Genomic DNA, 12,822 nt, shown 5'->3' with positions numbered 1-12,822 from the left:
TCAAAAGTATAAATTTCAGTTTGAAGCATGTATTCTTTAATAGTTTTTTTGAAAGCCTTTAATGTAGGAATCTCTCTCCATGCTAAAGGTAATTTGTTAAAAAAATGCTGACTATTGTAAGAGAAAGATGTTTTAAAATGGGTTGTTCTGTGTATAGGAACAGGTAGAGAATAACTATTACGTGTTGTGTAGTTATGATGGGAGATAAAGGGATTGGACTGTATTCTTTTATATGTTTGAGTTAAAACTTCCATTATGTAAATACTTCTTACTGTTAAAATTTGAAGATTAAAAAAATGTCCTCTACATGATTGATTGAATTTCAAATTTCCTAGAATTCGGATTGCTCTCTTTTGAGTTTTGAAAACCTGTTCAATAAATGGTGAACTTCCCCAGGAAACAATTCCATATCTCAACACAGATTCGAAATAGCCAAAATAAATAGTTTTTGCTGTTCTTAAGTCAGTCAAGTCTCTAATTTTTACGAATAGCATAACATGCTGAATTTAGTTTCCCATTTAACTGACTGATGTGATTTTCCCATCTAAGATTGTCATCTAAAGTAACACCAAGAAATTTACAGTTTTTTGTAGAAGTAAGTTTACTTTGGTAAAAAGTTATTTGAAGTTGTTCTCTAAAGTTTCTAATAAAGTGAAAATTAAGTATGGATGTTTTGGAAATATTTAAGGATAGTTTGTTAGCTTTAAGCCAGTTAAAAATCAAACTAATGTTATCATATAATTTTTGAGATAGTTCAGTTTTATTGTCAGATTTAATCAAACTAGTGGTGTCATCAGCAAAGAGAATTAATTTGTCACATAAATTGAACTGCTTGGGTAAGTCGTTTATAAAAATTAAAAATAATATTGGACCTAAAACTGACCCTTGGGGTACGCCTGCCTCCAAATAGCGTGTCTCTGCTCGTAGTTGTGACAGTTTTCCTTTAAATATTCTAAACAATATAAATTTTCTTCCTCCTCACAAATATTTAATTAATCTTACCCTAACTGGCATTTTTCCCAAAAGATTTTAACTGGCTAATGTTATTGTGTTATACATGGGAAACAGCAAATCGGGAGAGTGCTTGAGAAATGTGTCAATAACCAATTTCAAAATTATTTAGAATCTAATAACAATATAGGAATTACAATTTGGTTTCAGATAGGAAAAAAATACTTCAGGCGCATTAAAAAAAAAAACAAAAACAAAACAAACAAATAATGAATTTACTAAATTAAAATGTTAAAACTGTCTTATTTTTTGTGGATTTAGCTAAAGCTTTACAATTGACAGAAATTTGTTAGTTAAGAAATTGCAATTTATTGATATAAGAGCAGTTGCATAAAATGGTTCGGAAGTTATTTAACTGGTCAGGAGCAATTTGTAATTATAAATAATCAAAATAGTGCTCTAATGGGAGTAAATTACGGTGTTGTTCAAGGGAGTACACTTGGTTATTTTTCTTGTTTATATAAACAACATAGCAAAGCTAAATATAATTAGAACATTACAACTGTTTGCAGATGATGCAGTAATTCTGTTGAAGGGAAGAATCTGGCAAGAAGTTCTAACCTAACCTAACCTATCAGGTGGTTTTGAACAAGCTAAATGCTAATTCAAAATTCATTTCATACTAACATTTTAACAATGAACGCCATTAAAACAAAATGTTTGTCAATCGCAATGAGCCACCTGTGTTGCTGCATTTGGTGCTACATTCGTCCGACAACTTGGCTAACAATATGAAAAAAACGAGTTCAAGAGTTGTTACGGACGGTTTGCCATGTGGGATTGGGCATTGTCAATGCAAAAAAAGTTTGGATGACAATTATTTTCCTCTGCTCTTATTCTGGACAGCTCTCCAAACGTTTTGCAATGTTTGTCAGTAGTGCTCAGAGTTTATTGTTGCACCACACTCAAGAAAATCAATAAGAAACCTTGCCTGTCTCAGAACACTGTTGCCTTGATCTTCTTTGCCAACAAAGTTTGCAAACATTTCCTTGATCTTTTAGGGGAACTTGTATGCCCCCACTTCACGGACTGTAATTTAGTTTGACAATTCACATATTTTAATCCTGTAGTGCATCACCACGACAAAACGTGAAAACTACTCCCATTCGTTGTTCTTTGTGGTGATATGTAACTATTTTTGGCACCTATCTTGCACAAAATTTGTGGTATCCTAGCTTCTGTGAAATAATTTCAAACAATAAAGTCCATGAAACTTATAGGAAACATAGAAAAAGCTCAGTTAATGTGAAATTGCAGTTTTCATGAATCTTTTCATCAATTTTGGTGATCAAATGTCCACTCTTCCCTTGATCATGGACGTTTGGTCTGCCATTTTTAAACTGAATGCATGCCACTTCCTAATATACTTGCACTCAATACTTTGTTCCAGTACACTTCCCATAGTTCCTGATGGATTTCTATTGGTTTTAAGTTGCTGAGCATGAGCACACCAATATATTTCTTCAGAACCAAATTCCATTCCTGAATTTTATCAACCCAATTTATCTGATGTGTGCCAATAGTTGATGATGTAAAGAAGTTTCTAATTGCTGATTTAGAATATCATCATTTATTGCCCTATCAACAGGCTTTAACGCCTTAAACAGCTTGCAGAAATCTCATCTCTGCCCAACACTCATTTCCATAAATCTTGTTGGAATGCCCATTATAAACTTTAAACAATGAGTACTTCCAGGCACTATTTTCAGGTTTATTGTTATATTACCCACAGTTGGGCAACATGGTCAGGAAAAACAACCTCTAAAATCCAGTACATGGACTTTTCTTTGGAACCTCCAAATTTTCTCACTGGGCATTTATTCACTATCCAGAACTATTTCTCTCTTTACAACTGATCATTGTCAATTATGTAGGAGTGTGGAAGAGTTCCGAGTGGAGACAGACAAAGAGGAAGACGTGTCCAATTATGTCCAGATGGAGGATCCCACTGCAGACCAGATCAGTTTCGTACAGGTCCCTTGCCCAGAGAAGTCTGTGCTGCACGTCACATGCAAAGATGCTGGTAAGTCTCAAAAATATTTAAATTAATTATAAAAAGACACTGTCTTGTGTTATGCTTTATTATTATTTTTTGTGGATTTTATCTTCTTGAGATTTGATGAAATTTTATGGACTTACATACTACATACAAATGTTTCACTTTGTTACATACCTGTTACACTCAATGTTACATACTACATTCCTGTTACAAATGTTTCACATGATTAAGACATAGAAGTTTTTTAGAACGGATTGCTAAGATTATTTTGTCATCTAAAATTATTTTTTTTAATTTTCTTGTTCCAGTTGCATTTTTGTAAAGCTTTCGGAATTTATCTTTACTCTTTTCATACATCATAAATTAGGATATCCTACAGTAACAGAAGGTATAGATTTGCCCTTTACAGAGAAGGTTTAGCGAAGACTTATAGTCAATCTTTCAGGTCAAATAATACAATGTAACCATATCCTAAAACCTTTAGTCTTCTCTTATAGGATAACACTGTCTCCGTTATTGATGATTATAATCTATTTGATTGATTATCGTATGTTGCTGTACAGAGTGTGGAATCCAGCCAGCGCGTGTCACCTCTGGTGTGGAAGGACTAGCCAAGATGGCTGCCCTGGGGGATTGGCCGTGGCATGCAGCTTTGCTCAAGGATGGAGTCCATGTGTGTGATGCAACTGTTGTCCATCCCCAATGGCTTCTCACTAGCGCTTCCTGTTTTCAAGGGTAATTATGTTTACTCCAACCACCCCAAGTTTGTCTAACTAACCAGTAATCATTGTATTTACTTAAGTTCGGACATTCTCACTTTTTTAGGGTGCAAGGAATTTAAGGTGCTCAAGTCAGGGTTGTATTAGAACACACACAATTCATAACTTGACCTATGATTTTCAGAAACCCCTTGTATATTGTGTTCAGTGATAAGGAAAGTATTTTTAGCAACTAAATCTAATTTAGAAACTTTTCTGGTTTAAATCAACAGTATTTTAAGTAAGTTTTGATTATTGAGTTATTCCAAATATTTTTACTTAGGGTTCCTGAACTTCTTCTAGTTAATACAGTTATTAAAGATTTGACACTAACTAATATTAAACATTAAAGTACCAAAAACTAATGTTTTGGAATTACTGTCACTATGTGTGTTAGTAGCATCATTATTATATTGATGAAATTCAGTTAAGGTAGTGTAGGCATTCACAGCTGCTTATCTATTATTATTTTGGATTGTGAACATGTAATTCAATGTAATCTTACTTTTACAGTTCTGAAATATTGCAAGATAGGAGTTCATCACACCAAATTTCGCGTAACATATGTTACGCTTTACTGATGTTATGTACAAAATTTCAAATCTATAGCTAATTTCATTCTTCTTGAGATATGTTGTGGACAGAGGCCAAGTCAGAGAGGCACCTCCCTGGCAGCAAGGGAGCAATGTGGTAGGCATGACGAAATCTCCAGTGAAGGCAGCACTGTAGTCCTCTAGTAGTTGATAGTTTTAGTGTAAGTAAGGTTTTTAAAGTAAAGTTTATGAGAAGGTCTTTCTTCAGAGACTGGTGTGTTTTTTGGAACATCTGGATATTCTCGACCCGGAACAATTTGGATTTAGGAAAAACAGGTTGACTATAGATGCAATTACATATCTTATAGAATCGGTTGTCGATGGCCTGGACAGGCGGGAACATGTGCTAAGCATATTTCTTGACCTGTCAAAAGCTTTTGACTGCATGCATCATGGACACTGCTGCTCCAGTTAGAATCACATGGCATTCGTGGTCTACCGCTTGCATGGCTCTCGTCTTATCTCAAAGAAAGGGATCAGAGCGTTCAGATTGGGAATGTCATATCAGAAAAGGTTGATATGCCTTATGTGTCCCTCAGGGATCAATCCAGTTTTGTTTTTGATATATGTAAACAATTTTAAATCGACAATCCTAAATGGACGAATGGTTAAGTACTGCGATGATACGACTCTCTGTACTTCATCTAAAACTTTTCAAGATTTGGAAATTGATTCTGTTATAGAACTGAATTCTTGCTTTCAAAATCTTTCCGAAATTAATCTGAAGACAAACGAATCTAAATCAAAAGCTCACTCTAAACCGTCAGGAAAATTCAACATGTTAATGTCAATAAGAAATAAATTATTTTGATTTGATTTGATTTTGACTTGATTTGATCAACAAAACCTTGTGTGTTTGTGGAAGATGTTGTCCTCGAAGTTATAGACTCCACAACATTTCTAGGAATGTACCTTGACCAAGGTGTGACTTGGAATGATCACGTTGACAAAGTTTGTGCTAAGGTAACGTCAGGTATTCATGCATTGCGCATCTTGTTAAAAACATATTCTCCGGAAGTCTTACGAATGGCCTATTTTGGCCTTGTTTATTCTCACCTCTCATACGGAATTCGACTTTGGGGACGCTGTTCCCAACAATGTTTGAGAGTATTCAGACTTCAGAAGAAAGCGGTCAGAATTCTTTCTGGGTTAAACTACAGAGAGTCGTGTAGAGATGTTTTCACAGAGCTTGGGTTGCTGACATTACCCTGCCTCTATATTCTTGAAGTGGTATTATATCATTGGGGAATTATTCATTGAAATTATGGAAATGTACTGATATGTTATTTTTTTGCGTATGTGAATAAAACATTTTTGAATTTTGATTTCACAGTGCACTTTAGTGCAGGGCAGGGAGGTCCACAATTATGGGACTAGAGGCAGGGATATCTTATGTCTTCAGCAACACAGAACTGTTTCTTTTGTGAACCTTCCCAAACAAGTTGGTGTTAAACTAATTAATGGGCTTCCCTAAGAGCTAAAACGCACTCAAAATTTTAATCATTACAAAGCTCAGTTGAAACACCTTTTGGTGTCAAATGCGTTTTAATCTGTCGATGAGTTCCTGACATGCCGCTGGGATAATTAATCTCTAATTTCTGTGCAGATATTATGACGGTCCTAATAGTACTGAATGAGAGAATGAATAATTACTTATGTATGTTTGAATGTATGTGAGAATGCTTTAGCTATAGGAGTTAAAACAAATGACGCTTGCAATACAATGTACATATTGTCAAACCGCAATAAAAATTATAAGGCATGACCAAATCTCCAGTGAAGGCAGCACTGTAGTCCTCTAGTAGTTGATAGTTTTAGTGGTATCTGACAGTTGACACTCTAATGTTGTAGCCAGCAGAAGGCAGAATGGGTTGCTCGGCTGGGCAGTGTCCGCCTGACCTCAACCACTCCCTGGCAGCAAGAGAGGCATGTAGTAGGCATGACCAAATCTCCAGTGGAGGGCAGCACTGTAGTCCTCTGGTATTTGATAGTTTTAGTGGTATTTGACAGTTGACACTCTAATGTTGTAGCCAGCAGAAGGCAGAATGGGTTGCTCGGCTTGGCAGTGTCCGCCTAACCTCAACCACTCCCTGGCAGCAAGAGAGGCATGTAGTAGGCATGACCAAATCTCCAGTGGAGGGCAGCACTGTAGTCCTGGTGAAGCTTGACTCACCTTTGCTCGTCTCAGACTTTGTGCGACCCATCTGCCTACCTCATCACTCCACCCAACCTGTGTACACCAACTGCCACACTCTCGGCTGGACAAGAAATCGTGAGTTTACTATCTTCAAAGACGATTTTGTATCATTATCACAGCCATACTTGTTGGTCTTAGATATTTGCATCCATTTTATAAGATTATAGTTCAAGCACCTTACAAAGATCATCCTTGGAAGTTTACGTCTGAATCAAACTCTTACAATGTTCTCTTCTATAATTGTTTTTGTAACCTTTCATAAAAAAGGACATATGGATCATTGTTTAAAAATTTTGGAAACAACACCATAACCCCCGATTCGATAGATGCAGATTTCTTGCAGTACCATACCGAAATATTTCTTAATTACCAACTAAAATCATTCTCTACATAGTTCTTATAAAATTGGCATAAATATTCTGTGGTACAAATGTTGACCAAAGAATGTGTTTAAGAATCTTTCGAAAACAGTGAGATCAGTTCTGTGGTAAAAATTGCTTCACACAACTGTCATGAACACCTCTTACATTCATGAATTTAAACTGAACTTGCATTTATATTTTCTGTAACAAGTATTATTGAAAGACATTTAATTTATGACTTGAGTGACAAAGGAGGGAATCTCTAGGTGTATACAATTTTACATCACAGCTGATGTCGATATCAATAGCTCGAAGCTTCTAGTACTTAATTTTTCCATATGCTAGAAGCTTCCTGAGAACTCGTTCTTAGTCCCAGAAACCTACTAGGGATCAGGAACTCTGAATTTGAAATCTTTCAGAGGCCATGATTTTCTTTAGAAATGAAAAGTTTTCTTTGCCAAGGAAGTCCCATTCACCTAACAGAGTTCAGGAGCTTATATGCTTAGAGAATTTTCTAGAGTTAAGGAACTTCTAGAGGCTGGTGCCTTTCAGATGCAAGGAGCTTTCAGCCCCCAAGCCTGTGTATAATTTTTGTATGCAAGATTCAAAAGCTTGTAAATTATGCATAATTATACAAATTATGTTATTTATAATGGTTTTAGTTTTATTTATTATCTGAATCTGGATAATGTAAGCCACAAGGAATAAGGGTAAATGAGATCTGTAAATAAAACACTGATGGGAATTTTATCTTTCAACCTGATGTAATCCAATTACGTGTTGTGTAGGAGAGGTGCTACAGAGGGTAGAACTCCTGGAGAGCAGGATGGACCAGTGCGCCAATGTCAGTATCATGTCAGTCAACTCACTGTGTGCTGACAGTGTGTACTCTATGGAGGACTGCAGTGTAAGTTTGTACTTGTGTTCTTAAACTTCATTATCATGACAGTTGTTAAATCTATCTAGTTTATTTTAATGAACCAGTGTGAGAAATAGAAATATTTCAGATTTTGCCATCAACAGATTTTTATATCTGTATTTTGGACAAATTTAATTCATTAGGGATTTTATTATGTATGAAAAAGTTATTGTTTTCTCACCATGAAGTTGTTTTTAAACATTAAGAAAGTTATATATAAATTTAAAAACAAACACTCCAATAATATACTTTTTATTTCTGTGAGGCCTTTCATGCTTAAGGAACACATCATCAGACTCCCATCACTGAATAAAAGTGGTTATAATAATATAAACAATTTTGTACTTAAATAAAAACATTTATGTCATTAAAAATACAAGGAGATAGTATTTTATCACAGGAAAGCATGTCTATGTATATATAAAAAATAAAGTAGATATTGAATTAGATCAAATAAAGTAACAGTGAATTTGGCCAGGTTCATTATTTACTAGATTATTTTGGATCTTCTTTATAAAAATTGTTCCATATGCGTCAAGGAATTTTTTATTTTGGATTTTTTTTTAAAAATAATTTTGTATTTTAAAAAGAGTGTCCAGTTTAAAATGCATGTTTTGTCATGGCTGATCTTTCTTCTTGTTTGTATTTTAAATATGCTCTATGTTCCTTATCTCTCTTTTTTAACTTTCTTTTGTTTAGCAAATGTATTTTAAATCATAATTGTTACAATTAATTTGATAGATATAAGATTTTTCTTCTTCATTTAGTTTATTTTCTTGGGATTCCTAATATATTCTTTAATTTAATTTTGGAATTTGTAGAAATTATAGAAATTCATTTGAGTTTGGTACTTTCATAGATGATTAATATGTTATCCACTACCATCAGGTAGCAGGTGAATGTAAAGTTGACATTAATATACATTCCATTTTTTTAAATACTATATTGGAATACATTTCCCATGTTTTATACTTCATTTATTAAATTACTGTTGTACTGTTGTTTTTATTTTCAGTGTTTCTTATTTATATAACAGAGTTGGTAACCAACAAATTGAATGTTTATAAATAAACTACTACTCGAATTAGAAAGTAAACATGTAACACATTTTTAAATACTAATAGCATATAAATGGGTTAAGAATAATTTAATTATATGTTTTCCCCAGTATAATAACATATCTGCATTCTTAGTGTGTTGTGTTTTGTGTTCCAAACTTAATATCTACAAGCCTCTGAGAAAAAATTAGACTATATACATAATGAAGATCATACTAGTTGTGAGAGTCCATTTTTTCTATGTACATAATATATTTCTTACACTACTAATTATAGACAATCTAATTTAATTTCAGCTAGTGCATCTAGAGCACTGGTTTAGTTATTCTTAAAAATTGTTATTTCATACAACCTGAGTACAGAATTTGGAAATTAATAACTGTTTGTGTACTAAGAATTTTGACAACATAGATTGATTCTTTCAGGTATTTCATACTGAAACCTCGGATTATAGAGTTCTACAGTAAAAAGTCTTAAGAAAGTACAAGTGGGAGTGAGATAAACTAGGAAAGGGTAAATTAACTTAAACATATTTTTGCCTTAACTATATGATGATAATTAAATCCTTTTGTTTATCCTTCATAGACCTTTTACCATAGGAATCTATCCTGTATGTTCCTGTATGCTGTTTACTAACAATAGAATATGTTGGGACAGACTAACTCATGAGTGTTGCGGTGCATTTTGGAGCTTTATGGAGCATTCCCAAAACTTATATGTAATATATAAAATTCAAGTAATAAAATATTATGGCAAGGATATACCTACTAGTAAGCCTAATAAACATTTACATCCTGTTTACAAACAGTTTCGATACTTGAATAAATTACTCATAAAATTGCACTTTACATACTTTTCACCCAACTCTAGGATGAGAACTAAAAACCTATAGTGTGTTTTTTTTTTTCGTGATATTTGTATTGAAGATATGCTGTAGTCTTTTTAATTCTATAATCAGCACCTCTTATCTTGTTATGGTGAACATTACTCTGTAGGAATACAGTTTGTGTTCAAATAAGACTTTTTCCATCCAGTACTTACTTAGCTTTGATTTTCTGTTCACTTACAACAAGAAGATGAGAAACCTCTTAATTCAATCTAGTAACAGTCTTTAATACTAAGACCTTTAATATCCACTCCAACAATCATACTCTGCAGTAGACTAGACATATTGATCTACACTTTTACCAGTATATCTCAACATTTGCATTTAGTCATCTTTCGCTCCTGGGCATCCTTAGCATTTCCAGGATATAAGTCGCTCATCAGTTACTGCACCCTGTGTAGGTTCAACTAGAAGTGAACCCAGCCAGAGAAGTGAACTCTTCTGGGGAGGCTTATATCATTGATTGTCCCTGCAAAATAACTTCCACACCAACTACCCATGAATTTGATTTTAAATACTCCATTTAAAACCAGCTATACTTTTAAATTAAAAATGTTTGCAGAGAAAATGTTTTCAAAAAATGATACCTTTCAAATCACAATTCATGTGGTGTTTAAATGAAATAGTGTATTTCAAAATCAGACTTGTGGTTGGCTAGGTCTCCTAACCCGCTTCAGTCTATAATCAAGAATCAAGAAGCCTTATTGTCATTAAATACAGAATTAGTGTACAATAGACATTGTCATAAACATAATAAACATCTATTATAAATAAAAACTATATTACAATTCAATTATTTTCGTTTAGGTGGTTGATGTATTTGTGATCTGAAAATAAATATTATTCCAGTGTTAAAAATTAAAAAGTGATCAACTAAAATACACATTTTATCAAATAGAAATACAAAAAAACAGGAAAAAACAATTAAGTACCAACAGAATACAAAAGACTTTCAACACTAACGCTTAAAATTCAAACAATTAAAATGACCATTTAAACACATTTATAAATAAATAACAAAGTTAAAAGCAGATACAGTTTTTTTATAATAAAGTTTACAGTTTACATAATGAACAATATCACAGTTAGACAATAGTCAATTAATAAAAAAGTGTAACAATGGTTAAAAAAATAAAATAAAATTTAGCTAAGCTACATCATGCTTAATTTAAAAAGTCTTCGACATTGTAAATACAATAGTCAATAGTCAAACGTCTTTATTCGTGAATCATGTACATTGGTGGTACAGTGAATAGTGTCAAAATAAAATATAAACCTAAAACAAAAAAATAATACTACATACAGAAATGTTGTGTAACTACAGCTAACTATGGGAGGTGGAAAACTCATCTAATGAATAAACTGCTAAATTTATTATATATTCTTTGAGCATTTTCTTAAATTTTGACCAATCATTCTCTTTTTTAATATTTTTAGGAACACATTTTAAAAATGTGTTACCTGCATATGAGGGCTTTTTCTCGAAAAATTTTAACCTGTGAGGCTGAACTATCTCATTTCTCCTCCTAAAATTATAAGAGTGGGATAATGGTATTGATTTTGAATCTAGTTCTTGTTTTTTGGCAATAAGAATTGTTTCAAATATATATTGACCAAAAACTGTAAAAATTTTAAATTTTTTAAAATGTTCTCTGGCTGAATCATCACGTTTCAGCTTAAGCATAATTCTAATGGTCCTTTTTTGTTGCTTCTAAATGTTATCCATATTTAATTTTTTTGTTGATCCATATAACGCTATACCGAATAAAAGGTGGGAGTGAACATGGGCAAAATATATACTTTTTAAGGTTTCCAAATTACAATAAAAGGACATTTTTGATAATGCAAAGATTCCGGAATTAATTTTAATTAAAATTGTCTGTACATGTTCATCCCAATTTAAATTCTCATCAACTGTTAAACCTAAAAAGTTAATTTGATTTTCCTTTTCAATGTTAAATGAGTTATAAGTTATTATTGGTTCTGTTGTGATTTTGTTCCGTGCTGTTTTAAAATTTATAAATTTGGTTTTCTGTGAATTTAACAATAAGTTGTGATTGTGAAAATAGTTTCCAATATTATTCAATTCCACAAATGTTAGGATTTCTGTTTCTTCTGGAAAATTAGATGACATGATCAAATTAGAATCATCAGCATAAAGACATAGTTTTGAATTTTGCCTATAGGTTAAGGTATCTTCTATACCCCTAAGATAACACAAAAAAAGCAGAGGCCCTAAGATTGAACCTTGGGGCACCCCAAACTTAATTGGCTGATGAGCTGATGATGATTTGATAATTCTCTTATGATTTGTCAAATGGGTAATTTCCAAAGATTGAGATCTATTTGTCAAATAAGAAGAAAACCAATTAAGAGCCCTTTTAGATATTCCAATGACATGAAGTTTTTCTAATAATTTACTATGTTTTACACTGTCGAACGCTTTGGAAAGGTCCATACATATACCAGCTGTATATTTTCCTTTGTCAACGGACTCAATAACAGATTCAATAAAAGAAACAACGGCGCTCACAACCGATCTTCCATTCCGGAATCCATGCTGATTATCATCTAAAATATTAAATTTTTCCAAAAATTCAGCTAATTGTAAATGGACTGATTTTTCATATACTTTAGAAATTGAAGGGAGAACAGATACTGGGCGATAGTTTGATATATTTGCATGGTCATTTTTTTATGTAAAGGGATTATTTTTGCCTGTTTTAATTTGTTTGGAAAAATGCCTTATACAAATGAAGAATTTATTAGGTGACACAAAATTTTACTGATGCTGGTTTTCACAGCTTTTATTACCGTCACAGGAATTTCATCATGCCCACTGGAGTGTTTATTTTTTAAAGATTGTATGATTTTTTCCACCTCCTTTTCATTAATCAGTTTCAGTTCAAACTTTGGTTTTACAAACACTGCATCAATAAAATCAGTTTCTACATCAATCTCCCCATTTTGATTATTACTATTTACATTCAAATCTGTAACAATTGTACTAAAATAATCATTAAACATATTTGCAATTTT

General features: G+C 32.7%; 1 protein-coding gene across 3 annotated transcripts in view; it reads left to right on the top strand.

Moving 5' to 3' along the window:
* LOC124367624 (atrial natriuretic peptide-converting enzyme) overlaps positions 1–12,822 on the top strand; it is a 141,207-nt gene that overhangs the window by 119,331 nt on the left and 9,054 nt on the right. For all 3 annotated transcript variants that reach the window (XM_046824594.1, XM_046824595.1, XM_046824596.1), the window contains 4 exons: positions 2,886–3,034; positions 3,574–3,745; positions 6,392–6,633; positions 7,709–7,827. In XM_046824594.1, coding sequence (XP_046680550.1) covers positions 2,886–3,034; positions 3,574–3,745; positions 6,392–6,633; positions 7,709–7,827 — 682 coding nt within the window. The remainder of the gene's footprint in view (positions 1–2,885; positions 3,035–3,573; positions 3,746–6,391; positions 6,634–7,708; positions 7,828–12,822) is intronic.

The sequence above is a fragment of the Homalodisca vitripennis genome, chromosome 8 (genome assembly GCF_021130785.1).
Source record: "Homalodisca vitripennis isolate AUS2020 chromosome 8, UT_GWSS_2.1, whole genome shotgun sequence".
NCBI classification, from domain to species: domain Eukaryota; kingdom Metazoa; phylum Arthropoda; class Insecta; order Hemiptera; family Cicadellidae; genus Homalodisca; species Homalodisca vitripennis.
The sequence above is the reverse complement of the archived record's forward strand: the minus strand, read 5'-3'. Positions and strand labels throughout refer to the sequence as shown.